The following is a 24789-nucleotide window of genomic DNA, read 5'->3' as shown; positions in this document are numbered from 1 at the left end:
GAATGTACAGATCTTTACGAACCAACCGACAGATCAGCGCCCGGGAGGCAGATTGTGCCACCTCATTGAGCAGGCCTAAGGTCTCACAAACGACTATTTGCTTTGCGGGTACTTGCATCGTGTAAGTAGGCTCATCAAAGACTCGAGCTCCAACTTCTACCTTCTCGCCGTCGACACAATCCTCTCTCCAATGTCGACCTACTCTACCGTGCAATTCATCAGGGTGATTGAATGAATAGCTGGACGGCGATACCTTGAGATCCTCGACCACACCATAGCCATGAGCACCAATACGTTGATACGTCAATGCGAGGCTTTGGCACAGAAGCTGTACAATCAATGTAGCTGCGTCTTCACACCATTACACTGCTCACCGTTTTTCTGACATCGAAACAGGTCGAGACACATCAAGTCCGTACAAGACCTTGACAAGCGGCCTTCGTAGACTACGCAATGTCTTAGGAGACATTGATGAAATCCTGAACGACACAGACGATCCACGCAGCAGCGACACGAAACTGCAGCCATGCTTGGTCCAAAGCAAAAGCATCTTGGAGAAGCTGGACATGGCGTTGGTGACATACAAATGCATGAGGCAGGTCGATGTCGACAACGAGGCTGTAGCTGGACTGAAAGCTTCGATCGAAGATGTCACCCAAGAACTGGCGAGTGCCCACGAGAAACTCACGCGCACTGGCGAGATGTCAATGTCAGCTTGTAGCTGTGTGCTTGTTCGAAAGACGAGCCAGGGCAGCAAAACGTCGAGCTCTTGGTCACTTATCAATCGAGACACCCCGTCTGATGCGAACAGTCTCGAGTCGCAGAGCTTTCCCGTTGCCTCAGTTGACTTCCTCCGCCCAAGCGATGAGAAGGAAGTGTGCAGGACAAACTGCAGCAGACTCCAACCCTCGGCCTCTGATACCAGTTTAGGGGGCAAGAGTACAACGGCCTCGTGGCGCTCGATATCGCTCGATCCGCTGTCGCAGCCAATTGCGGATGCCTCGAGGATCATCATGAGCAGTGACAGTCCTATTGAATCGAAACCTACTGGCGATCTGATCGAATCGACTCTGAGTGCGGCCGGCGACCAGGTCAACCAATTGCACAAAGAGGAAGCGCCTTTGAGTGACGAAGCTCAACTTTGGCAACGCGTTGATGCTATCATGAACGGCACTCCTAAGGGGAAGAATCAACGTACACCAGGTATTCCAAATTCTGAGCCATTCGACTCTCCTCGGAGGCACTCAGGAAGCTCGATGGGCGCTGATGCTGCAGCTTTCCCGGGCTCTCTGCCTGATGTGTCAACAGAAGATATTGGTGCAGGGCGCCATACGACAGAGTGCGATAACACAACATTAGTACATTCTCCCGCACAGGATGCACATGTCCCGTCCATCTCGTCCCATCTTTCCGCCACTATCAACCCTTCACAATTTGCAGCAAGGCTACCTCCATCGCCAAGGACACGACGACGAGAAATGTACGAGATCATGTGTTGCACTGAAGGTCAAGCACTCAGCACTCCAACGATCGTTCTCCCTGATTCGCCCGGCACAGAGTCCTGTGAGGATCTGTACAGCGCAACACCACCAAAGAAAGCACGCCTCGCAGGTACAGAGGATGCCAGCCTATACCCTGATCCCTTGCAGTTGAAAAAGAAGCTTGTCGGCCTGGACTTTGACACCAGATCCTTCAATCCAACATTGGAATCTCGATCTAGTCGTCATCACAGTGCCATTCCCAACAGATGTCGACGAAATTCTACAGGCGTATTGGCGGAACTAGAGGGCGAACCTGTCCATCCTCCAACCAGGTCGAGCTCCTGCAGTTCTCTGCCACGATACGAGAGCGTTGTGGCCAGATCACGTCCATTGGGGAGAACGGCGACTCAAGCACGAATGCCACCGGGAAGACATCTTATAGCCGGTAGACGTGTCAGTGCCGCTCCCAGACGATGCGAATGCGCTCTGAGGATGCCCGAAGTAATAGCGCGAGCTGGTACCACCTGTACCTGTCACTATCCAGTCGAGAAGACACCTGCGGCCACGAAGCTACCCTCCACTCCCACGTTCAAATGTCGGCAAAGTGCCGACGATGCCCTACAAATTACCAAAATCAGTCGTCCTCGTCGAAGGGTGCAATATGCGATTCGGATATCGAATAGAACGTGGTATGAACGAGACCAGGAAGACACGCATGCTGCTATATTGGATCAGGAACGCATGAGGTACGTTGAGTTCTTATGGCCTCTCATTCATTCATTGGTCTCCATGAAATTGATCTAACATACCGCAGGCACATCGTGCACTACTGGAACGAAAGCTCCTGGGACATCGCCGAGCAGTATCTCACAGCCCATCTCGACGAAATCAACACAGGCTCCCACGGACCCAGCTTTCGCCGTACTCAGCACTTGCTCGGCGTATGCGCCAGCTTTAGAGGCGAGTGGGACGAGGCAATCAACCGTTTCATCAAAGTCCTCCGAAAGCCAATACGTAGAGTCTCGGACCTGGACGATGGCGACTGTGCTGCTGCTTACTGGTTGGGTGATCTCTACGCTATGCCGAATCGGAGAGCAGATGACCCTGCTCGCGTACTCACTCGCCAGGCATAGCAGTGTTTTCGACGACGAGGCTTTGCAGTCTGTCATCCGCTGAGCGGATGGCCGTCCAACTGGGTGTCTCGAAGAGCGAGTTCAAACGCCACTGGTCGGAAGAAGCTCTCTTGACGATCGAGAAAGGGGCAGGACCCAGCATCTTGACAAACGATGTCATTGCTATGGAAACAGCCAGATCATGCCTCGAGAATGGGAGTCAAGAGAAACGCGATCAAGAAACCCGGGACTTCGCTGAGCTCGTGCGAGCCCGCCATCTGCATGCCTTCCTACTCAAAGACAACGACAAGCTAGGCGTCCGCCCAGAACTCAACGAACGCATGGCCATGAAGATCGACGCCGACTGCTTAGATCCAGACTCACCCTGGCCGATGCCATACGACCCCCTATTCTGCATGCCCCACGTCCAACGAGGCAGGCTCCTCGCGTACGAATGCGACATGCTCAATGTCTTCGAGACGAACCCAGAAGCCAAGCTCCCCAGGCCCCTGAGTCTCAAACTCGACTGCTTCACTTGCAGTGATCTGACATGGTTGATCACCACCATCCGAACTTGTCTGACGACCTACGAGATCGACCACTCCGAAGTCGTCAACGTCCAGGGGACGTGGTTCTGCTGTCGCTATTCCTTCATGCAGCACAAGATCGCGACGACGCATTACTTCTCGATCGCATTGTTCAAACACCCCTTTCGAGGGAGCTATGGCGCCGAGATCTGCGCTGATGAGGGCATGGGGAGTGCGAGGATCGTGGAGAGTGCGGGGAATTATAAGAATGGTGTGCATTGCCAGGAGCCGAAGAGGATCAAACGGCTTATTAGGCATTACTTGGATGAGGCGGCGAAGCGGGCACATTCGAAGGAGAGGAGGGCTTCGGGTCAATCGAGGCCTGTGGGCAGGTTGCCTTCGCAGTATGATACTACCTAGACCATGAAACGGAGCTAGTGCTGCGATTCTTGCCATCGTGCCATCCATTATCACTGGGTCCTACCAGAATTTTGATGAGGGTCATGTGGTGGTGGGACATGTCCTAAATAGTCCATCGCAGGAGCCTAAGAAGAGCAGAATGCTGGAGAGGCGAACAGCTGGCTCGTGGTCGTTCTAGATTGTAACCGACCCTTCTAATGCCGTTGTGTTGCAATCCATATCAGTTTGGCCTGGATTCTTCGGCTTGTCATATAATGTTGGAAAAGACAATTTCAGTACGCGGTCTGGCTTTACGAAACACATCGACTGGGTTCGGGCTCCCAAAAAGGTCCGTCTGGTAAAAGCTTGGAGTATCTTTAAACCTCTCAACTACCATAGGTTGTTGAGGTCTAGGACCATATCGTGGTCGAGACCTGGCTTCTCCTTATTCAGGGATCGAGACGCTGGGCAGGCGGCCACCAATAGCGTCGTCAAAGACAGAGAAGAATAGGGCTTCCTCTTGAACATGCTCTGCTTCTAGTGCTCGGGGCCGTAGAGATCCTGGGAAAACCGAGCCTTTTCCAGGTTCAATCTGATGGATACCCAGTCAGCTGGGTCGAGTGTCAACAGGCACAAGGATCGGTAGGTCCTCGGTGCCCGCACTAGACATGGTTGTGAGTTAGGATGGGGTGTTGTCTGCTCGATTGCACCCAGTCACTTGGTTCCAGGAGCTCGAATATATGTCATAGGCATGTCCCACGTGTGGGTAAGTTCAATCAGATCCTCTCATCCGGGTCAAACAACAAACACACCTCTGAGTCGCTCTCACGTCTTTTATGGCGTCTTGTTGAGAGGCTATGTCGAAAGTCCTTCGTCCTCCGCAGCCACGTCCTGATCAGCGCTCCCCAAACTCATTCAAATCACCCACCTGCCACGGCAAATACTCCTTCGACAACGCGCCAGAAGATCTCGAGAAGATCGCCCGTGGATTCATCTCCGCCATCAATCGCCGCGTCCTTTCCTCAGCCGCCGCAGAATGGCAGCCGATATCCCCGAACTTCCGAGCCAGCTTCGATCAAGAGCCCGATTTGAACCTCAACCGAGAAGAATACCTGCGGTGGCTCGCAAAGATCACGTCGATGAACCCCTCCCACGTCATCCGTGTGATGGATGTCGCGACTTATGTTGACACTGAGACTCGCCGCGCGGAGGTCTGGATGACGGGAACGACGTCAGATGCAGTCCACGAAGATTTGGTCCACCAATGTGTCAAGGTCCTGGAGTTTGCTTTTTCGCAAGAGCATGGTTGGTTGTGTGTGAGGTATAAGAGGATGAGAGGGCCGTTAGGTGCAGAAGCTGTGTTTTGAAAGAGAGGTCGATCCGCGAGGACTTGGCCTGCGATGAATTGTCGTGTATGATGGATCATCTTTGAACAGGCGTTGGAGTCAGGTTGAAACGCTCGAGGACATGGTTTGGCGCGGCAGTCCTAGGACTTGAAAGAATGGCGTTTCGCTCTGCTTCTTTTATGTGCGCATCCATGATCTTCGTCTGGGTAGCTTATGCTCAATAATTTTCGCCTGATTGAAGATTCAATGTCGTACGCATCCTCATCTCGAAGGCCTGGGCGTGCATCCGACGCGCCTTATTGCGAAGGTACCTACCACTTCTGGTCGAGGAGCCAGAAAGATACCTTCCGTCTACGTATGTCTAGGTCCAAAGAAGAATTCATCCGTCAGGTGTCTCGAGGCGCGTTGGTGAAGGCATTTCGGCATCTATCTCCAGGTTGTTCACTGTGGCTAGGCAACTGGCTTCATAATAGAGCAACTCGTCGAGAGCCTGTCTGATGAGAGTTGAACCGAATTTGTCAGGCTACGCTTTCTAAAAGCAGTGTACGAGAGTTGAGTACAAGTGATGTCGCGCTTCGGGCTCAGAGATCGCCCGACGCCTCCCAAATTGCACCATCGCGCAAAGAGGGGGCGGGGGCCGAGAGCACGGCGCCGAAAGTGGATTACCAAACAATTAACAACAATTAACAAGACCCTGCCATCGTTGTTCATTAAAGATAAGTTGTAGCAACAAGAGTCCTCGAGAGAGAGCATAGCCTGAAAATGTCAGCAACTCGCAAACCCATCCTCATCTCAGGAGCCGGCCTGGCTTCTCTGCTTTTTGCCCGATCTCTATTACGTAGCTCCATCCCCTTCATCATCTTCGAACGAGACCAGTCGATTTCATTCCGGGCTCAAGGCTACCGATTGCGCCTCTCACTCCAAGGACTCGATGCCATCGAGGAAGTTCTGGGTCCTGAGGGGTTCCCAAAATTCTGGGATGCATGCGGCAAGACCGGCGGGTCTAAAGGATTCGCTGCCATCGATGCCATCACGGGAGAGGATGTGGTCGATCTTCCGGAGAGGAAAGAGCCCGCCCGGAGCGGACCTGTGAGCAAGGAGGTTCTGGAGTCGCGAGATGGGAAGACGATTGGAATTTCGAGAGGTGCTATGAGAGCTTTGTTCCTCGAAGGTTCTGAGGCTCATGTTGAATGGGGCCATCAGGTGGTTGGGTACGAGTTGACTCCTAACGGCGTCAAGGCTGTGTTTAAGGATGGATCGAAGTCAGAGGAAGGAGATATGCTGGTTGGAGGAGAGGGAATCTATTCCAAGGTGGCGAAACAGGTCTCCGATGGCAAAATCAAGACGTACGATACTGGAGCGAGAGGTATCCATGGCCAAGCCCCGACTACCGCATTCAAGGGGCTTGGAGAGGGAGTTTGGAGGGTCATTGACGACACTAACCCTAACGGAAAGACCTTTGTTATAACAAATGTCAGACCGGATGATATGGATGACGAAAACATTGACTTCGGCTGGACGATGGGTGGTACTCCAGGAGTCATACAACCGCCCAACAACGACTTTGCAATCATTGGAAAACCAGCTGCAGACATTGCCAAGTCTTTGACGGCAAACTGGCATCCTCGCCTGAAGCCACTGTTCGAGGAGATGAGGGAGGAAGATGCGGCGTTCTGGAAGATCACCTGCTCGACTCCCTCAGGTGTTCCAAAGTGGAAGAACGAGCCAAGGGTGACGGTTATTGGAGATGCCGTTCACTCAATGACTCCTGCTGGAGGAATCGGTATGTATAAGGGCCCTTTAGCGATGAGCTACACACTGACTCTCTGTTGCAGGCGCCAACACTGCGGTTCGAGACTCGGCCTTGTTGGGGCGATTACTCGGCAAGAAGGGGGGATGGTATGATGGAGTTACAGCAGAATACGAGAAGGAGATGAGAATGTAAGTCGAGATTGAGCCTTACATACCTCGACAAGAGTATGTACTAACGTTTGAACAGATATGGCAGCGAAGCAGTGGCGACCAGCTACGGCATGGCCACATCCCAGTTCGGGGTGCTGATCGACGAGAAGACTTCACCCACGGTTGGCTGACGCAGAATAGACGACATTGTTGAGAGAAGGGAACGATAAATGTAGACATGTATTCGTTATCGATATTGGCTCTTAATTCGACCAACGCAATGCAGTGTCCACGCCCATCGCCATAATCACACCGACGCAAGCCTGATCGCCACTACGTCCTCATGCTTCTCAAACATCTCACCTACCCTCGCATGCACCAAGCCAAGAGTGATACCCGTATCAGACTCAATCACTGGATCAGCCAGACTAGTCGTTCGCGTGACATACTCCTTCGTCTCATCTCGTTCCTCATATATCGTTGCTTCCGCCGTAGTGCAAGGCGGCTGCGTCAACAGCATATTCGACAGAGTCTTGCCCTGACCTGCCGCGACCTTTCGCTGCACCGCCGGAATGTCTCGCCTCGTGATGATGAGAATGGCCTGGTGTCTCGGTCTTGATCCGAGATAGCTGAATCGCAGGTTGTATGATGGGAATGTCGTTTGAATAATGGGGTTCAACGAAGGAGCCGATCTGGTAGGCGGCCGGTAGGTACCTGGAACGTTCTGGGCGCCAGAGACTGCGGACCATGATCGTGACGTTGTGGGATCTGAAAGTAGGTAGAGTGCTCTTTGCACGTATTTGGATCCGAGGATGGCTCGTTGCCAGATTCGACAGACTTCTGATAAGTGTAGGACTGAGGTGAGGAGATTGGCATTGGCGTGCGTCTTGACTGATCTTGGGTCTTCGAAGTCCTGTTATGTATTGTCAGTATGTATGCCAATATGTGCCGGCTTGTACGCCACTCAACTCACTGTCAAATCATGTAGGCCACCCAAGACGAAGGAGAAGATGTAATCTGATAGCTCCGGTGTGGCGAACACCTGAAGCACGGCAGAAGGGGTTGTCATTTCATGCGTTCTTTACCACGTATTATTTGTGTTGTAACTGAAGCTAAAGAGAGGACAAGGATGACTTCGTGCTGCTTCTGACTCGTGGTAGAGACGTTCAAATAAAGTTTCGCAGTGCAAGGCAGAGAGCTCCCTCGCCCCTTGATCAGCCACCAACACCTCGACCACCTGCTTGAGGATCCACATTGCCTACCTACCGCGTAACCGAGCACTTGGCTCCGGACCCAGCTCAGGCAGCTAGTCGGACGAGGCTGAATGTCGAAGACGTCGCATGTTCAAGACGGCAGTCCAAAATGCCAAGAGATCATCGCTGAACTCGAAAAGCGAGCACAAGCAAACATCGAGGCCATGAACAACAGAGACTTCTCACCCTCTTCGCCATTATATCATTTGAGGGCTAAGGACTGGAGAGCGGAAGCCGGGGATGGCGAGAGTTGGAAAGAAATGGCCTTGCACGAATACGTGGAATCGCTCAGAACGATCACGACGGAGAATCCAGAACTCAAGGCGACACTGCGTGATATGAGTACCACGGTCAACGCCAAGCTGGACTCTGCTCGGATATTCGTCAATGTCGAGATCGAAGGGATTCCAGTTGGTATTTCGAGGCACGCCGTGGTTCTTTTGGAGTATCGATGGATGGAGACGGATTGGGTGTCCTGTAGCCATAGAGTACTGGGTGGGATGAGTGTCAACCTGATGGAGTAACAATGTGTAATTCGGAGAGATCAAATAGTTGATCAAGGGAGTAGTTCCGGTGGTAGTGCAAAAAGTGCCAGATCCAGTCAGCCCTCAGTCGGCGGAAGTCCTCGGCTCATCACAGCTGGCGATGGGCGTCGGTTCCTTGCATCAGGAGCAGCAGCAACCACGGGAGTAGTTTGTCTTTGGAGGTGCGAGCAAACACCTGCTACCTAGCTGATGCGCACTCGGACGGCGGATCTGGGACTACCGTGCGAGCAGTCAGCCATGCCATCATCATCCTCCATGCCGTAAACTTTCCGCCGCCTGCTACCAAAGGCGTGTCTCGCGCAGCTCGAACTCTTGGACAGCAGACGATCTCCGTAAGACCTCTCCAACGTCCTCGACGACCCTCTTTCCACAACCACGACCCCCTACCATGACTTCGAACGGCACCGTAAATGGCCACAACAACGAGATCCTCCAGCCGCGCGCGCGCAAGCCTGTCAACCCTTCGATAGCTCGCGCTTTCAACAAGGAGCTCAATGCGACTGCTGATCGATCGGCCGTGCTCACAGGCCTCGCCAGCGAACGTGGGACTCCCGCACCTCCAGACGATGCTCCTCCCTCTGTCAAGGCGACTTCTGCCGCTAGGAAGGCAAACCGACAAAAGACCAAGTCGCGGCTCTTCCCGACTGTCGAGTATCAAGAGCGAGTCTCCTACTTCGACCCCAAATCGAGCTATGGAAATTTCAGAGGCTTCTTCGTGTTGTTCTGGATTGGCCTCGCGATCATGGTCATGACATCTGTGCTGCGGAATCTGAAAGAGACGGGGACATTTCTGAACTTCAGGCAATGGCCGCTTTTCAGACAAGACCTTGAGGAATTAGCTGTCAGCGATGCCCTCATGGCGGGCAGTACAGCACTAAGTCTGCCGATGCAGTGGCTGTTCATGAAGAGTAAGGGACTGTTGAAATGGACCAAGGCGGGGATTGTTTTGCAAAGCATATACCAAGCAGGATGGCTATGGCTCTGGATATCCTGGCCGTTTCTACGAGACTGGACGTGGACGGCTCAAGTCTTCTTCACCTTGCACACACTGGTGCTGTTCATGAAGATGCATTCATATGGGTTCTACAACGGTCATCTTTCGGATACGTACAATCGCTTGAAGGAACTCGATATGCCCATTGGGCCTGAGACACCAACCACGGCCGCCGTACGTTATCCTACATCTTCCTCGCGGTTTGCAGAAATGAACCAAGATGATGAAGATCCCCACGAGCATGAACTGTCGCCCATCGCACAGCTCCGCGAGGACCTTGCTAAGGAGCTAACTTCACCCATGGGCAACGTCACATATCCGCAAAACCTGACCATTGCCAACTACGCCGACTTCCTTCTCTGTCCGACACTTTGCTACGAGATCGAGTACCCGCGTACACCGACCCGGTCATATTTCGAGCTCGCCATCAAGATCTTGGCGGTCTTCGGCTGCGTCTTCCTGATGACGGTCACCAGCGAGGAGTTCATCATCCCAGTCCTGGACGAATCTCAACTCCGTCTACATCGATCACGAACATTCATCGACAGCTCACTCATCTTCGCTGAAACGGTCAGCCGGCTACTGTTCCCATTCATGATCACCTTCCTTCTGGTCTTCCTCGTCATCTTCGAGTACGTTCTGGGCGCCTTTGCAGAGATCACTCGCTTTGCCGATCGACAGTTCTACGCCGACTGGTGGAATAGCCTGGACTGGTTGGAGTTCAGTCGCGAGTGGAACATCCCCGTCCACAACTTCTTCAGGCGGCATGTCTATTCTGCTAGCAGACAGGCCGGCATGTCCAAGGGTGCAGCAACTGGAATAACATTCCTGATATCAGCACTGGCTCACGAGCTCATCATGGGCTGTATTACGAGGAAGTTCAGGGGATATGGCTTCAGCCTGATGATGTTGCAGATGCCTTTTGTGGCCATCCAACGTCTGCCTTGGGTGAAGAAGCAGGCTTTGCTGAACAACGTTATATTTTGGATCTGCATGGTCTTCGGTCTTGCCCTGGTAGCGTTAAGCCCTCCTTTTGACGCCGTATTCTTGCTAACTGTTCGCAGCTTTGTGCTCTTTACGTACTCGTCTGATCGACGACGGCGTCGCGGATACCCCTTTCCCGCCCATCTATCGAATCGTGGCACCAGAGGTTCACGCTTGTAATGATAGTCTTTTCTGTACGATGATCTACAAGTTGAGCTTCACCTCATTCCTAAATACTTCATTTGTTGTCGCTCTCTAAGTCAACGCTGACCTTTTAAGACAGTAGATCGCAGGAAGAAGACCGGCACTCCAATGGTCTGCTCTCCGCCGAGTAGCCGGTGATCATGGCATTAAATTGTTGAAGAGTAGTTTGGAGAGGCACGTCAGCCGCGAGAGGAACTTCTCAGACCTGCTTGTTCCAAGGGGGTTTTGTCTTTGTCACGTGCGTTTTTCGGCGCACTTTCCGTGGCAAACTTCTTCGGCCAACATCACGTCTTCCTCTTCACAACACTTGGCCGCTACCAGACACTTCTACAAGGTAGTACAACCGTCGTACGAAGCAATCGCTACCACTTTGAAGCGTTCTCTAATATCTTACATTCCCTTTTGCTCGTCTTCCGTTGAGTTGCATTTCCATCGTCTAGCTTACATCGCCAACATGGCTCCACCAACACCCATCTGGCTCGACTGCGACACAGGCCACGACGACGCCTTTGCCCTCCTCCTCGCCGCTCAACACCCCAACTTCAACCTCCTCGGTGTCAGCACAATCTACGGCAACGCGCCCCTCACGCGCACAACCCACAACACCCTCGCAATCCTAAAAGCTATCGCCCGCGAAGACATCCCCGTCTACCCCGGCGCAACCCGACCCTTCTGCCGCCCCGTCGCCTCCGCCCCGGACATCCACGGCGAATCCGGCCTCGACGGCACAACATGCCTCCCCACCCCCACCGCAACCCCCAACACAGACCTCCCAGCCATCGAAGCAGCCTACAAAGCCCTCATCGCCCAACCCCCTGGCACCGCCTGGCTCGTAGCAACAGGCTGCCTAACCAACACGGCCCTCCTCTTCGCCATCCACCCGGACCTCACCTCCCACCTCGCCGGCCTGAGCATCATGGGCGGCGCCATCGGCGGCGGCTTCAGCAGCGCACCAATGGGCGTCGTCGAAGGCAAAGGCGAGCGCTTCGGGAACTGGACGCCCTGGGCCGAGTTCAACATCTGGCTGGATCCCGAAAGCGCCTCCGCGATTTTCTCGAATGAGACTTTGGCGGCGAAGACGACGTTGATGCCGCTCGATCTGACGCATCAGTTCCTCGCGACGGAGGCTGTGCAGAAGATGATGTTGCATGGTCTGAATCCCGATGCGGGTAAGGAGGTTCCGACTGTGAGGAAACTCTTCCATGAGATTCTTACGTTCTTCGCCAAGACGTACGCGGATGTGTTTGGTTTGACGGAGGGGCCGCCTACGCATGATCCGCTGGCTGTTGCTACTGCTATCGTGCCGGAGCTGTTTGACGATCGTGGTGGGGAGCGGTATGAGGTGAAGATCGTGACGGAGGGGGATCATGGGGCTACAGACTCTGCGCGGAATGGCTCCTCGCAATGTGGGAAGACTGTGGCGACGTTGTTGCCCAAAGGGAAGGCAGGCGTGAGAATTCCACGGTCGTTGGAGAAGGACAAGCTGTGGAGACTGCTGGAGGAATGCCTTGGTCGCGCTGAACAAACGGCGAGCACGTAAGCGGCACCACTGTTAGTTTGCATAGACCATAGACGATAGACACGAACCAAAGACAATCTCCAAGAACCATTGCTCATAATCCTTTCAGCAGCGCTATCTTTTGCTATAGGTATCCGGGTTTAGTCTTCTTCTCGTCTTAGGCCCAAAGAAGAAAAGCATCATGACAATGCTTGCGGTCACGGCACCAGGACCACAATGCTCTCCTGTTTCCCTTGATCGCGCCAATTTCTTCAAGCGTAACGCGCCCGTCCCCTGTCCCGCGACTCCTCATCCCACAAATGCGATCGCCAGAAACGTGTGTTGATGGCTTGCTTATTGAATGCCCGATGTGACCTCCTAAGTTTCCATCGCATTCTCCGTATCGGTCCATGCCTTGCTGGCCGTGGTTGCGAAATACCTCACATCGACATCGTCATCCTGCATGAGCTTCTCGAGAGGTTGCATGATCTCGTCTCTGATGATTTGTGAGCCTCGCTCACTGCCTGGGAAGTTGGTGGAGCCCTGCTTTTCAAGTTCGGCAATGGTGGCATTGGGATCGTCAGGTAGCCGTTTGAGGATGTCGATGAGAACTGCGTACGACTTGGCAACATTGAATCGGATGTTGGGGATGGGGTCGGTGACGAGTTGCTGGAGAATGGGGAGGACGGACTTGGCCAAGACGGGAAGAGAGAGGGCGGGTGCGAGAATCTGTGTGCCTGTCAGCTATGTCTCAATGAGGGTGTGGTAGATTACTTACCGAAACGGCAAAGCAAGTGGTCATCCGATAGAGGTAGTTGGGGTGTTCGGCCAGGGCGGCAACCTTGGGAACGATGGCATCGCTTGCCCACTCGACTCCAAAGACTTCTGTAAGCTTCTTCAGATTTTGAGTGCTCGCCTCTCGAATGCTGAAGACCGTGTCGCCGAGCCAAGACATGCACAGGCTGCTAAGCTTCTCGTCGAAGAACTTAACACCGAGCTGGGAGGCCAGCAGAGGCACGTATTGGATTATGGCGAGTCTGACACGCCATTGCTTGTCACCTGCGAGCTCCACAATGGCAGGCAGGAGTGACTGCGACAGCAGCTCGATGCCGATAACGTTGTTGACCTGCTCCAGCTTCGAGATGATGTTGAGTCGGACGTCTGGGAAGTCGTCCTTGAGCATCTGGAGTAGCATTGGCAGCAGGTGCTCGGTAGTCTCCTGCTTGCCCAAGATGGGAGCGAGACCACTGATTTGGTTGCCGAATGCTGCACGGACATGCTGCGAGGAATCGGATACCAGATCTTCAATGGACGGCATGATATCCCGGAGAAGTGCTTGGCGGTCGACGAGCTGACAGAAGCCTGGAAGCAAGGGTCAGCTTATAGAACGGGCATGGACAACAAGACGACTCACCTGGAATCTGGCCTGCGATTGCGCTCCTAACCTCAGCCTCGGTGTCCTTCAACAGCTTGACAAAGGCAGGCACCAAATCTCTGGCGATCACCTCCTCATCCACTGCTTTGGCGATCTTCTCGAATCGGTCGGCCACCATGTATCTCACTCTCCAACTCTTGTCCTCGAACAGACCACGCAATGCCGTGAGCAAAACCGCGTGGCTAGTGTGCTGCTCTTTTGGCACCGCCTCGGCGATGGCAATAAGCACGTCAACAGTCAACAACCGCACGCTATCCTGATCGTCGCCAGCGAGATGTTGGAACAGCGGAATCATGTCTTCTATGACAATGGCTGCGGGCATGCTCTTGACAAACTTGGCGAGGTTGTTGGCAGCCTGTCTGCGTACCATTGGCGTGTCATCGTGGACTAGTTGAGCGAACTGTTGTCGGAGGCCTTCTTGTGATTGTGCTGTCGCATGTTGATATGGAGTGTTGTACAGACCGGTGGCTGAGATCTTTGATGTGAACCAGTCGGCTTTCGAAAGGCGGATGGTGAGGGGAATGAAGTATTGCTCGACTTGTTGCTGCGAGAGCTGGTCGCAGATCTTGTTCAGGGACTCGACAGCCTATTTTTGTCAGCTTAAGATACCGGCGGCTTCACGGTGAATGTGTATACCTTGTCGCGGACGAGTGGCTCCTCGATGGTAGCCAGATTCTCAAGAGGAGAGAGGAGCACGTGCCCATACTCTGGCCCTCCTACGTACTCAACAAAGTTACCCAGCTCGTCTCCAAGAGCAGTGAGCACCTCATCTTCGTCCTCTACGGATTCTACGCCATTGTCAGTGTCCATCCGCAACCAGTCTGTGTATGTATATCGCGCACCATCGAGGAATGGTATCAACTCGTCTCTTGTCCGCTCTGGGCCCAGCGCGAGCGCAATGGTCGACAGTCGGCGAATTGCGTTCAATCGTAAAAGGACATCGTCGTGCTGGATCCGAATGTCAGCCGGCGCCCTGTTGCTCCTGCTAGGCTGAACAGCGCTATCACCGTACCTTGAGCTCGTCGATGAGGACCGCGATGGGGTAAAGCTCGTCGTTCTGGCCCTGATCGTCCATGGTGTTCTATGTTCGCGATTTGAGGCAGGTAAGGAGCGGATGGCCTGGTTACAGGCCTTCACATGCAACGCTTGAGGAGGTGGTGGCAGCTGCGTAGTGTCTCAAGTCGTCGGCGCGATCCGCTTCAGCCTATTTGAGGGTGGTATGTTCGAATCGGTCACTGTGCTGCTCACGTCAATCCACCTATTCCGCTGTGTTATGTGCTGACAGCGTGGGCAGGTGCTGTATGGGCACGAATTCTCAATGAAGACGACAAGGTTCGCGGTCAGGTACCTGCAGCATAGACACGAACCCGTGACGGCGCCAATGCCAAGGTCCTGTCGCCGCGTGCAGCTATAAGGGTGCTTACCAGAGATTGGGGTGAGTGGGCTAAATGTCGAGGGTGGTGGGTGGTGTTGTGGTTCGCAATTAATGGGTGTTTCTGGGCAGTGATGATGTTGTCAGTAGTTCCGTGCTTGGGAGATTTAACGGGATGCGCCCCCAGCTGCGTGGGGCTGACACCAGCCACTGTGGCACGGCCACAAAAAGTCCAGTCAGTCAGTGGTCTCAAGCCTGCAACGCAACTCGATTGACTCAATCAAACACTCGCTTTCACTCGAATGACGACAGCGGCACACAACAAGCACGGAGTACTCATAAAAACACAAGTACGCGCACGCGAGCAGGAACGGAGAGGCTCTCGAAAGTGAATTCGAAACAGGAAGAGTCATCTTGGAAGAGGAGACTACACATTTGAGCTCTGGACAAGAGGACACGACGAGCGCCAGTATAGGCGCAAGCAGCCAAAATGCCGACTATTTCATGCGACAAGGAGGATTTGTATAAGGCGCTGGGGAAACAATACACCAAAGATGAGTTCGACGAGCTGTGCTTCGAGTTCGGCATTGAGCTCGATGAGGACACCTCAGAGTCGAAGAGGCCGATTGTAGACGGTGTAGAGGAGCGACCACAGCTCAAGATTGAGATTCCCGCCAACAGATATGACATGCTGTGCTTCGAGGGCATTGCCATGAACCTCAATGTCTTCCTGGGCCGACAACAGACCCCCAATTACAGACTTGTCGCCCCACCCAATGGCGAACTCCTTACAGTCAACGTCACCAAGGATACTGAAAGGATACGGCCCTACTTCTCATGTGCTATTCTCCGCAACATCAAGTTCGACAAGGCCCGGTATGAGTCTTTCATCTCGCTCCAGGACAAGCTCCACCAGAATCTGGCACGTCAAAGAACGTTGGTTTCGATTGGTACTCACGACTTGGACACGATTGAGGGACCATTCTCCTACGAAGCGCTTTCACCAGAGGAGATCAAGTTCGCGCCTCTCAACCAGACCAAGGTCATGAACGGCAAGGAGATGATGGAGTTCTACGAGAAGGACAAGCACCTGTCTCGCTACCTGCACATCATCCGCGACTCGCCCGTATATCCCATAATCTACGACAAGAACAGGACAGTGCTCTCGATGCCTCCAATCATCAACAGCAACCACTCCAAGATCACGCTCGATACCAAGAACGTCTTCATCGACATCACGGCCACGGACAAGACGAAGCTGGAGATCGTTAACCACATGATCGTAGCAATGTTCTCGGAATACTGCGCGGAACCTTTCACCATCGAGCCCGTCAAGATTGTTTCGCCCCACAACGGCGAGTCTCGAGAAGCACCTGATCTTACTCCTCGTGTGACTCAGGCATCGGCCGGCTTCATCAACTCTGTCTGCGGGCTCAAAGAATCACGCGAGTCTATCTGCAAATTGCTCTCGAAAATGTGCTACAGCGCAAAGCCTTCACAGACCGACTCGGACAAGCTGGACATTGACATCCCGATTACACGCGCCGATGTATTGCACCAGGCCGACATCATGGAAGACGCTGCCATCGCATACGGCTTCAACAACCTACCACAGAATTTCCCCAGCACATCCGCCTCCGTCGCCGCTGCCCTACCCATCAACAAGCTCGGCGACATTGTCCGGCTCGAAGCAGCCATGGCAGGCTGGAGCGAAGTCATGCCTCTAATCCTGTGCAGCCACGACGAGAACTACGCATGGCTGAACCAGAAAGACGACAACCTCGCCGTCCGACTCGCAAACCCCAAGACCGCCGAATACCAGATCGTACGAACATCCCTCATTCCAGGTCTCCTCAAGACCATCCGCGAGAACAGACGGCACGCGGTACCCATGAAGATCTTCGAAGTTGCCGACGTCTGCTATAAGGACTCTTCCCTTGAGCGACGGAGTCGCAACGAGCGACACTTCGCCGCAGCATGGTACGGCAAGTCTTCCGGTTTCGAGCAAGTGCACGGTCTGCTCGACCGCATCATGTTGATGCTCAAGTCGACGTTCATCACGAGAGAGGACGGACTCAAGAACGAGAAGGTCCAGGGGTACTGGATTGAGGAAGTCGATGGTAAGTTGGAGATCCTCTGCTCTTCAAAGAATGCATACTGACACTTCAACCACAGACCCAACATACCTCGCCGGCCACTCGGCCGCCATCTTCCTGCATCTCGATGGCAAGCCGCAGCGCATCGGCACCTTTGGCATCCTCCACCCAACTGTGCTGAAGCGCTTCGACCTGCCATTCCCGACGTCGACGTTGGAGATCAACTTGGAGGTCTTCCTATAGATGAGGCAAGGGCCATTACATGAATCGTCACGAAGGAGGAAATAAAAAGGCCAAGTGTGAAGGTAGAAAAGCAAAGCATTGCAATTGCATGCTTTGATTCGTTGAAGAAGCTAGCTCGTCGTAGCAAGTTCTCGCTGGCATCAAGCAAGACTTGTCTGAATGAAAAAAGCCTAAACGCGTATCGTACATCTGTTCCTGAGCCAGTCAAGAGGTGGCTGTCTTCAAGCAGTATCAATAACCATCGGCTCTCCAGCCTCGACAGTAGTCTCCGCGAAGCCATTTGTCTTCGCCACCTCCGAAACACCATGCGCGGCAAGGACAGGCTGCGACTCCGTCGAGATGCCCAAGCCATGCACCTCGACCGTGCCCTCGCCCTCCATCTTGCCCGCCTTGGCTCTCATCGCCGCCCTCTCCTTGATCTCCTTCTCCTCCCTGTCCAGTCCTCGCATCCGATCGCCGTTATCTTGCATCTCGAACCTCAGATCGTCCACGGCGAGTTTGTTCCAGTCGTGATGACGAGCGCACTTCTTACGATCGCAGATGCCGGGCGCTTCGTCTTCTTCGTTGCTCTTCTCGGCCGGTTGAAGGGTCTCCTGCTGGAAAGCTTTCTGCCCGGCTTCACTCTTCCGCCACTCCTGGAACCGGTCCTCTGTCCATTCTAGGCGGGGGTCGTAACCGCAATAGTCTTTCGCCTTGAGCTCTTTTTCCGCCACGACGCGGCTCGCAGCCTGCTTGACCATTGTGACGAACTTGAGACAATCCTTCAGAGTCGCATGTCGGTGTCGGGCCTCTTCTTTCTCGCCCAGTATCCGCTGAAGTGCCTCGTGCTCAGAGTCGGTGAACTCGCTTCCCTTTTTATCTTGCTCTTTGCCATCGGGTGTTGCAGGTGGGCTGAGGACGCCATCGCCTAGCTTTCTGAAGTCATCGGCGGTCTTAGAGACGTTCAACAGTGCCTTCACCTCTCCTGCTGATAGAGCTCCACCCCTCGCTCCAAGATCATCATCTGCACCGCCCTGCTCAGAATCTGCAATGCTGGGCTTTCGCCGTGATGATCGGTGCTTCAGCGAATCCTCACGACCTCGGCTTCGCGCAACCATCTCTCTGTAGTACAGCAGACCGCACTCATCGCTGCAGTATTTGCTGCCCTTGGAACCGCTCTTGCTCTTGCCTACCCTGGCAGGCTGTCGACACCCACCTCTTCTGCACATCCTCTTCCAAGTGGTCTGACCGACTTTACCGCTCTTCTCGCAACTTGGGCAGATGTACTTGTCGATCAGGTTCTTGTCTCGCTCTTGGATTCCCACGCATTTGCCGTGGTACCAGTCGTCGCAGGTACCGTCGCAGCCGATCATGAAAGTACCATTGTCAGGTTTGCGGCAGATGCAGTAGACATCGCTGTCGGAAATGTCCTCCATGTCCTCGTCCTCGTCGTCGTATGGATCCTCGTTGGGTTCGGCGGAGTACGACCGAGTGGATGGCGCAGGAGAAGAATTCGCGGGCGTACCCTTGGCGCTACTTCCCTTGAGCGTTGGCACTTTCGATGCTCGAGAGGAAGGAGTCGCCGATCTCTTGGGTTCTACCTTCCGCTTCTTCGCCGGCGGTGCCTTCTTCATGGTTGTTGCAGTTCCCTTCTTCGTCTTGGCTGGAGCCGGTCGCTTCTTGGGCACAACAGACTGCGCTTCCGGCACGGTCTCTGTTGTTGGGACTGGTACAGACGACTCGCGGAGGGGCGACTGTCTCAGACCGTGTTCATTCTTCAAGGCACTGACTGCCTTTACCGAAGCATCCATCTCAGAGGGTCGACGCGTATCGGTGGGAGAAGACGGTTGTGGTGTTGGTGCCGACTCTTGCTTGATCAGAGCAGGTGTTGAAATACCCTCCTCGGCAGTGGATGACTGGTGCTTCAGCTGAACTGCTGGCTCTCCATGTGAATACGCTTGTGCTTCAGCGTCCTGGGCGCCGGAGCTACTCGACGGAGCAGCATGTGTCTCAATGTCGCGAGGATTCGAGGCGGGTGGTTGGGCCGCATGTGATTCGTGCCTTTGATCAGAAGGCTGCGTGTAGTTCTGAATCGGAGGCAGCGTAAAGTTGGACTGCTCCGGCGAGATTACTGATGCGCGACGCTGCTCTGGCGATCGAGATGCCACATGGTACTGGTCTAAAGTTGGCGAACTCGTCTTGCGCGCAACCCCAGCGACTGGGGGAGGCAGCTGAATGGGATCTCCATACGCGCTAGGTCGTCTCTCCCACGATCGCGTCCGCTCGAGTCCGTTCTGATCTTGGGCAGAATATCCGTTCCATTGTTGTGGTGGCGGCGCGGGACTCTCAGAAAGACTGGCTAACGCCTGAGCCGCCTCCTGGGTACTTGAGGTAGGATGTGAAGACTGATGCTGTTCGTTCGATCGCGCCGAGCTGGGCCGCTGATTCTGTTCTTCCGGCGACTGGACCTGTTGAATCGGAGGAAGAGCGCTGTTCTGCGATTGTTCGTCGCCGCGCGCGGCCGACTCGGGCGAGGGATTGAGCAGGGAGGATAGACTGAGAGACATGGTGCTATGACGGTCGCATGTTCGGTGGGAGGTGAGTCGCGTGGTGAAGTTGTAGTATCGAGGACTATCGCGGGTGAAAGAAGAGGGTAGAAGAGAAGACGGAGGGAGAAAGAGAGGGTGCCGGAATGTCGACAACGCTCAGCGGCGCGTGAAATCACTGGCTCCGCTGAGCAGGCCTGGTGCACTTTGTTTGGACGCGAAAGGCGGGGACGTTGACTTGAGCCGCCTCGAACTCTCTGCACTGCTGACCGACCTTGACGCAACCATCGCCCGCAACAGCATCGCGGCCAAAGAGCTGCCACTCGGCTCGGTATCCGGCGCAGTCTCTGCAGTGATCGCGGCGAAGGAGTACTGTCCACCTCCCGTCCTCTCTTCCTCACAGCTGACGGAGAAGACTGCGAGACAGGGGAGTAAGAGCAGGGGAGCATACAAGACCAGGGACACGAGGAGGGGGTTGCAGCAGAAGAGCTCTCTTGCGAGACGTGGTACGGTCGCCCGATCCACTGCATCTCTTGCTGTGTGTATGGGAAGATGGATGCTATTGTGCTGCTGCGAAGCGCATACCTAGGGGCAGCCGGCTTGGTGAGCGCTGGACACGCGCCGAGCAGTCAAGATACAGGCTGATGCGCCAGGGTAGGTGTTGTTCGTCTTTGCCGTTCCTGCTCTTCGCTTGCGCTTCCTTGACTATGGCCCTCGCTCGACAGGTACTGAAAAGAAGTATGATACTAGGGTGGAGAAACAAGGAGTTTCCGAGGGTGCAGTCGGTACACTGCTGGACAAGTTGGCTGAGTTGAGGGTGCCGCACAGCTGGTTCACGTCGTTCTACGCGGTATCCGTCACACTGTCGCTGTTTTGGGCAGCAGAGTTGCTTGTGGGAGGTCCGTCGTTCCAAGCTATTGCCCAGCACGTACCTTCCACGGATCTCTCAATGTCTTTCAGCCAGGTTTTGGTGGTATGGATTATGATGCTTGGCCAAGGGAGCCGCAGACTGTACGAGTGCATGGCTATCTCCAAGCCTTCCGAGTCACGAATGTGGTTTGGCCACTGGGCTTTGGGTATCTTGTTCTACATCTTGACCAGCGTTGCAGTCTGGATTGAAGGCATCCGTGAGTAGGCATGCACATCAATATGGTTGTAGAGACTGACCTCAACACAGCAGCTATCCGCAATCATACACCGTCAACACAAGACTTCCTGATCCAAGGACCTTCGGCCCGAACATTCATAAGCATCTTGATCTTCCTGCTGGCTTCTGGCTTTCAGCATGACTGTCATGCCTATCTTGCGTCGCTAAAGGAATCGAAAAAGCCCGATGGCGGTGCGGCGACCTCGCATTATCGGCTACCTGAGCATCCAGCTTTCAGCATCTCGTTGACGCCTCATTACTTTGCGGAATGCTTGATCTATCTTTCCCTGGCCATCGCTGCGACGCCGAAAGGAGGCCTGATGAACTGGACGCTCGTCACTGCACTGGTCTTCGTGATGGCAAATCTTGGTGTGACAGCGTACGGCACTGGACAATGGTATGAGCGGAAATTCGGGTCCGACGCAGTCAAAGGCAAGGCTAGGATGATTCCATTGGTCTTTTGAAGCTTGCTGCTACAATCGCCTCTAAAAAGTTCGGCCGAGCATCATCCTCCTAGTGTGCAGCCGCCTATTGGACGGTTCGCGCATTGTACTTCAACAGGCGACCCTACCCATGCGTGCGCAACTCTTCAATATCCAGAGTGAGCTGCATAACTCGCAGCAGGGTTCACGTTCGGTGTAGACGAGCTGCGACGAACCCCGAAGGCGAGCCAGACTGCATGACGATTGGACGAGTACGTCTGACTCCGGAACTACGGCCAAGGACACGACCGCCAGAGTAGCAGCCGATGCTTAATAACATGCGACGAATTGGGTGTAGCTGAGGATACCCGAAAGTTGATATTGTAATGGCTAAGTGACGTGGAACACACGGTGCTGCGACTACATAGTCCGTACGTACCTCTATATAACATCAGGTTCGCTGGCGATGTCCATGGACGCAATAGCTCCGGGGCAGCCAACAGATAAATAACAGCAACACAATTATCCAGAGAATACTTCAGCTATGTCGTTCAAGCACACCATATTTCTGACCTCTGCCAATGGACATATCGGCCAGGAACTTGTTGCTGAGCTTCTGCAAGACAACGTAAAACTTATACTTCCCACTTCGAACGCCAGCCGCCTCCAGGCAAATCTCCCAACGAGCGCCAACGAGAGCAATGTCGTCGTCGAACAGGGCAGCCTTGGGGACCCACAATGGCTCGAGAAGCTGTTCAGACAGCACAACGTCGATATTGCGTACCTTTGTTTGACAACTACGGACGAGTTCATCGTCTCTCTAAACTTCCTGGACGCAATGAAACGAGCAGGAACCATCAAGCACTTCGTCTACCTCTCAGCCTGCGGCGACTACACCTCAGAACAAGGATACAACAACGTCGTCAAGAACTGCAGCGCCATGCACGTTCTCGTCAAACCAGCCATTGAGCGCAAAATCGAGCTTTCCGACTTCCCCTGGACGACGACGGTTCTTGGACCAGCTCTTTTCTACGACAACGACCTTCGCAGTAAGAACTACATCATGAATGGGTACTTCGATGAGCCGCTGGGCGAAAAGGGCGTCAGTCGCGTTTCCACCAAAGACATCGCCACGGTCGCTTGCAACGCCATGCTCCACCCAGAGACGTGGGCCGGCAAGAAGATCATGATCGGGTCCAAGAAGAAGTATACGGGTTCGGAAGTAGCGAAGTTGTGGAGTGAAGCCATCGGAAAGGAGGTCAAGATATGCCCGTCGACCAAAGAGGGATTCGACGAGTTTGAGAGTGTGTTCTTCAAGAAGAGCCCAAATCCAGCCTGGGCGAGAGATCTGCGACTGATGTATGAGCTGTTTGCTGTTCAGTCTTTTGGGCCGACCGATGAAGAGTACGAGACGTTGGTGGAGTGTTTGGGCAGGGAACCGGAGGATTATGAGGAGTTTGTGCGGAAGACTGGAAAGGAGTGGACGTCGTAGAGTGTATAGTATGTGAAACTTGAGGCTTGCATGTGTATATGCCGTCCCGAGTGAGTGTCAGAGTCTACTCTCAGCGTACCTGATCCCCATTATCCCAACTACGACCGTGCGATTGTGAAAGAAGTGTTGCGACTGATAGTGAGCGCAAGTTGGGGAATATTTTCAGTTATGTCTTCAGTTGCGTCTTCACTAAGATCCTCATTCAGACTCGCCTATTCTGTCACTCCATCTCTGACTGCAACTCTCGCTGCGACGCTCACTGCGTCTTTCATGGGGCCTTGTTTGCGTCTCGCACGTGCGTGCTACGCAGGTACCTTCCTCCAAACATCAACTTGTCGCGACTTCCTCATACAGCAGACTTCGTCCTGTTCCACCACCTCACCCCACTCGACATTGCTCGCACGGACTCTACCCAACACACCATGCCGACCTACCGCGGCATCTGCATCTCAGTGCAGACACAGTACGGCCACAAAAGCATCCCCGAATACCCACCTCTTTCCGTCCCTCTCACCCCCTCGCCGCGGAAGGAGCACCCATCGAGCAACATCAACACCTACAAACTCACGCCCTCGTCCAACCCTTCCCCCAGCGACTCGACACCGCCCCACACACCAAAGGCGGAAGTCTACATCCCAGCCTACCCGGGCTCGCAGTTCTGGATCCACTACCTCTGCCCCGAGCCTCCTCCACATGTCGACGAGCGCAACCCGCTGAAGCCGGTAGAGACGCGCTTCTTCTACTTCAAGCTTTACCTGCGCGGGACATGTGTGCTGTCGTGGGGCGTTGGTGGGGAAGATGGCTGGGGCGGGAAGGTAAGCTTTGGAATTTACGATTCAGGGACAGACTTCCATGGACGGAGGATTTTGGAGAAGAGAGGCTTCTTCTTTAAGAAGGAGGATGGCAACTTGGATCCGCATGCTGGGTTTGAGATCAGAGTGTTTCGGAGCAAGGCGAGGCGCAGGGAGGAGAACAGGTATGAGAAGTGGGAGAAGCGAGTCGATGGCGGTTGCGGTTTTCGGTGAGATGTCTCGAGAAGATTGTTTTCTGTGGTGCTGATGATGAATTAGGATGAACGGTGCTGGGCGTATGAAGAACAGCGAGCCGAGAAAGATGTACACCTACGCCTTGATCGATCCAGTGGACCAGCCGTACGCTGTCTTCAAGTACCACTGCCGGACTGCCAGTAAGTCGGGATGCCCTGCTATCGTTGAGCCTACGAGACTAATTATCCTACAGGACAACTCGAAGATCTCGGCTTCGATATGGCTGGTGGCTACAACGTCGAGGTGACCCCGACTCCATCTCCAAACCTGTCATTCAGGAGTCCAATCGAGCTCTCTCCACTCGCACCAGCGATCCCAATAGACAACCTCACCACCGGTCGTCTATCGTTCCCGCCAGGCATCAGACTTTCACCGACAAAGTCTCGCGGTCGAGAGCGAGAGTCTTCGCCAGTCAAGAAGAGCCAGCAACCGAGAGACGCCGTGGATCTCTCGCACGAGTTCCACCATCTTACATTGACAGAAGAGAGTCCAAGCAAGAAGGTCATTCGACGACCAACTTGGGGACTGTCGAAGCCACTGCCAGATGTTCCTCACAAGCGTGAAACCTCAGGTGGAAGCCAGTCGCTGAGCCGGAGCACGTCCAATGTAGCCGAGAAGTTCAAGTCCGTGGTTCAGAGCCGTCTGATCAAACGTAGAGGCGACAGTCGAGACGAGAGAACGACATCCATGTGAGGTGTACGGACGACAGCAGGATTACTGGTATGAGTGATCAAGAAGTACGGAGACATGTGGTTGGTGATCCACG

The 24789-nt window shown here is 54.0% G+C and overlaps 12 protein-coding genes across 12 annotated transcripts; 9 read left to right on the top strand and 3 right to left on the bottom strand.

The window, feature by feature from the left end:
* Positions 1-280: 280 nt before the first annotated feature.
* On the top strand, positions 281-3540 carry M409DRAFT_49828 (uncharacterized protein; the record flags this gene model as incomplete). Its single annotated transcript, XM_033811358.1, has 4 exons — positions 281-341; positions 397-2227; positions 2296-2541; positions 2643-3540. 4 exons carry the CDS (start codon positions 281-283, stop codon positions 3538-3540), a joined length of 3036 nt encoding a protein of 1011 aa, XP_033672966.1.
* Positions 3541-4376: 836 nt separating this feature from the next.
* Positions 4377-4886, top strand: M409DRAFT_17318 (uncharacterized protein; the record flags this gene model as incomplete). Its single annotated transcript, XM_033804011.1, has 1 exon — positions 4377-4886. The coding sequence occupies one exon, from the start codon at positions 4377-4379 to the stop codon at positions 4884-4886; it is 510 nt and encodes a 169-aa protein (XP_033672965.1).
* Positions 4887-5627: 741 nt separating this feature from the next.
* On the top strand, positions 5628-6958 carry M409DRAFT_17317 (uncharacterized protein; the record flags this gene model as incomplete). Its single annotated transcript, XM_033804010.1, has 3 exons — positions 5628-6648; positions 6701-6806; positions 6865-6958. The coding sequence occupies 3 exons, from the start codon at positions 5628-5630 to the stop codon at positions 6956-6958; spliced, it is 1221 nt and encodes a 406-aa protein (XP_033672964.1).
* A 116-nt stretch (positions 6959-7074) lies between these two features.
* M409DRAFT_49825 (uncharacterized protein) lies at positions 7075-7836 on the bottom strand (the record flags this gene model as incomplete). Its single annotated transcript, XM_033811357.1, has 2 exons — positions 7075-7680; positions 7741-7836. 2 exons carry the CDS (start codon positions 7834-7836, stop codon positions 7075-7077), a joined length of 702 nt encoding a protein of 233 aa, XP_033672963.1.
* A 255-nt stretch (positions 7837-8091) lies between these two features.
* Positions 8092-8544, top strand: M409DRAFT_17315 (uncharacterized protein; the record flags this gene model as incomplete). The annotated part of the gene is made up of 1 exon (XM_033804009.1): positions 8092-8544. One exon carries the CDS (start codon positions 8092-8094, stop codon positions 8542-8544), a length of 453 nt encoding a protein of 150 aa, XP_033672962.1.
* Positions 8545-8953: 409 nt separating this feature from the next.
* On the top strand, positions 8954-10650 carry M409DRAFT_17314 (uncharacterized protein; the record flags this gene model as incomplete). The annotated part of the gene is made up of 2 exons (XM_033804008.1): positions 8954-10573; positions 10624-10650. 2 exons carry the CDS (start codon positions 8954-8956, stop codon positions 10648-10650), a joined length of 1647 nt encoding a protein of 548 aa, XP_033672961.1.
* Positions 10651-11201: 551 nt separating this feature from the next.
* Positions 11202-12287, top strand: M409DRAFT_49823 (uncharacterized protein; the record flags this gene model as incomplete). Its single annotated transcript, XM_033811356.1, has 1 exon — positions 11202-12287. One exon carries the CDS (start codon positions 11202-11204, stop codon positions 12285-12287), a length of 1086 nt encoding a protein of 361 aa, XP_033672960.1.
* Positions 12288-12623: 336 nt separating this feature from the next.
* M409DRAFT_62889 (uncharacterized protein) lies at positions 12624-14755 on the bottom strand (the record flags this gene model as incomplete). The annotated part of the gene is made up of 6 exons (XM_033815351.1): positions 12624-12974; positions 13024-13607; positions 13660-14266; positions 14317-14468; positions 14523-14628; positions 14693-14755. 6 exons carry the CDS (start codon positions 14753-14755, stop codon positions 12624-12626), a joined length of 1863 nt encoding a protein of 620 aa, XP_033672959.1.
* A 787-nt stretch (positions 14756-15542) lies between these two features.
* M409DRAFT_17311 (uncharacterized protein) lies at positions 15543-17391 on the top strand (the record flags this gene model as incomplete). The annotated part of the gene is made up of 2 exons (XM_033804007.1): positions 15543-17172; positions 17228-17391. 2 exons carry the CDS (start codon positions 15543-15545, stop codon positions 17389-17391), a joined length of 1794 nt encoding a protein of 597 aa, XP_033672958.1.
* Positions 17392-17612: 221 nt separating this feature from the next.
* M409DRAFT_17310 (uncharacterized protein) lies at positions 17613-19937 on the bottom strand (the record flags this gene model as incomplete). Its single annotated transcript, XM_033804006.1, has 1 exon — positions 17613-19937. One exon carries the CDS (start codon positions 19935-19937, stop codon positions 17613-17615), a length of 2325 nt encoding a protein of 774 aa, XP_033672957.1.
* A 531-nt stretch (positions 19938-20468) lies between these two features.
* M409DRAFT_62886 (uncharacterized protein) lies at positions 20469-21527 on the top strand (the record flags this gene model as incomplete). Its single annotated transcript, XM_033815350.1, has 3 exons — positions 20469-20519; positions 20575-21043; positions 21094-21527. The coding sequence occupies 3 exons, from the start codon at positions 20469-20471 to the stop codon at positions 21525-21527; spliced, it is 954 nt and encodes a 317-aa protein (XP_033672956.1).
* A 502-nt stretch (positions 21528-22029) lies between these two features.
* On the top strand, positions 22030-22977 carry M409DRAFT_17308 (uncharacterized protein; the record flags this gene model as incomplete). Its single annotated transcript, XM_033804005.1, has 1 exon — positions 22030-22977. The coding sequence occupies one exon, from the start codon at positions 22030-22032 to the stop codon at positions 22975-22977; it is 948 nt and encodes a 315-aa protein (XP_033672955.1).
* Positions 22978-24789: the final 1812 nt, after the last annotated feature.

Source organism: Zasmidium cellare (genome assembly GCF_010093935.1).
Source record: "Zasmidium cellare ATCC 36951 unplaced genomic scaffold M409scaffold_3, whole genome shotgun sequence".
Taxonomy (NCBI): domain Eukaryota; kingdom Fungi; phylum Ascomycota; class Dothideomycetes; order Mycosphaerellales; family Mycosphaerellaceae; genus Zasmidium; species Zasmidium cellare.
This window is presented reverse-complemented; position numbering and strand designations above follow the sequence as displayed.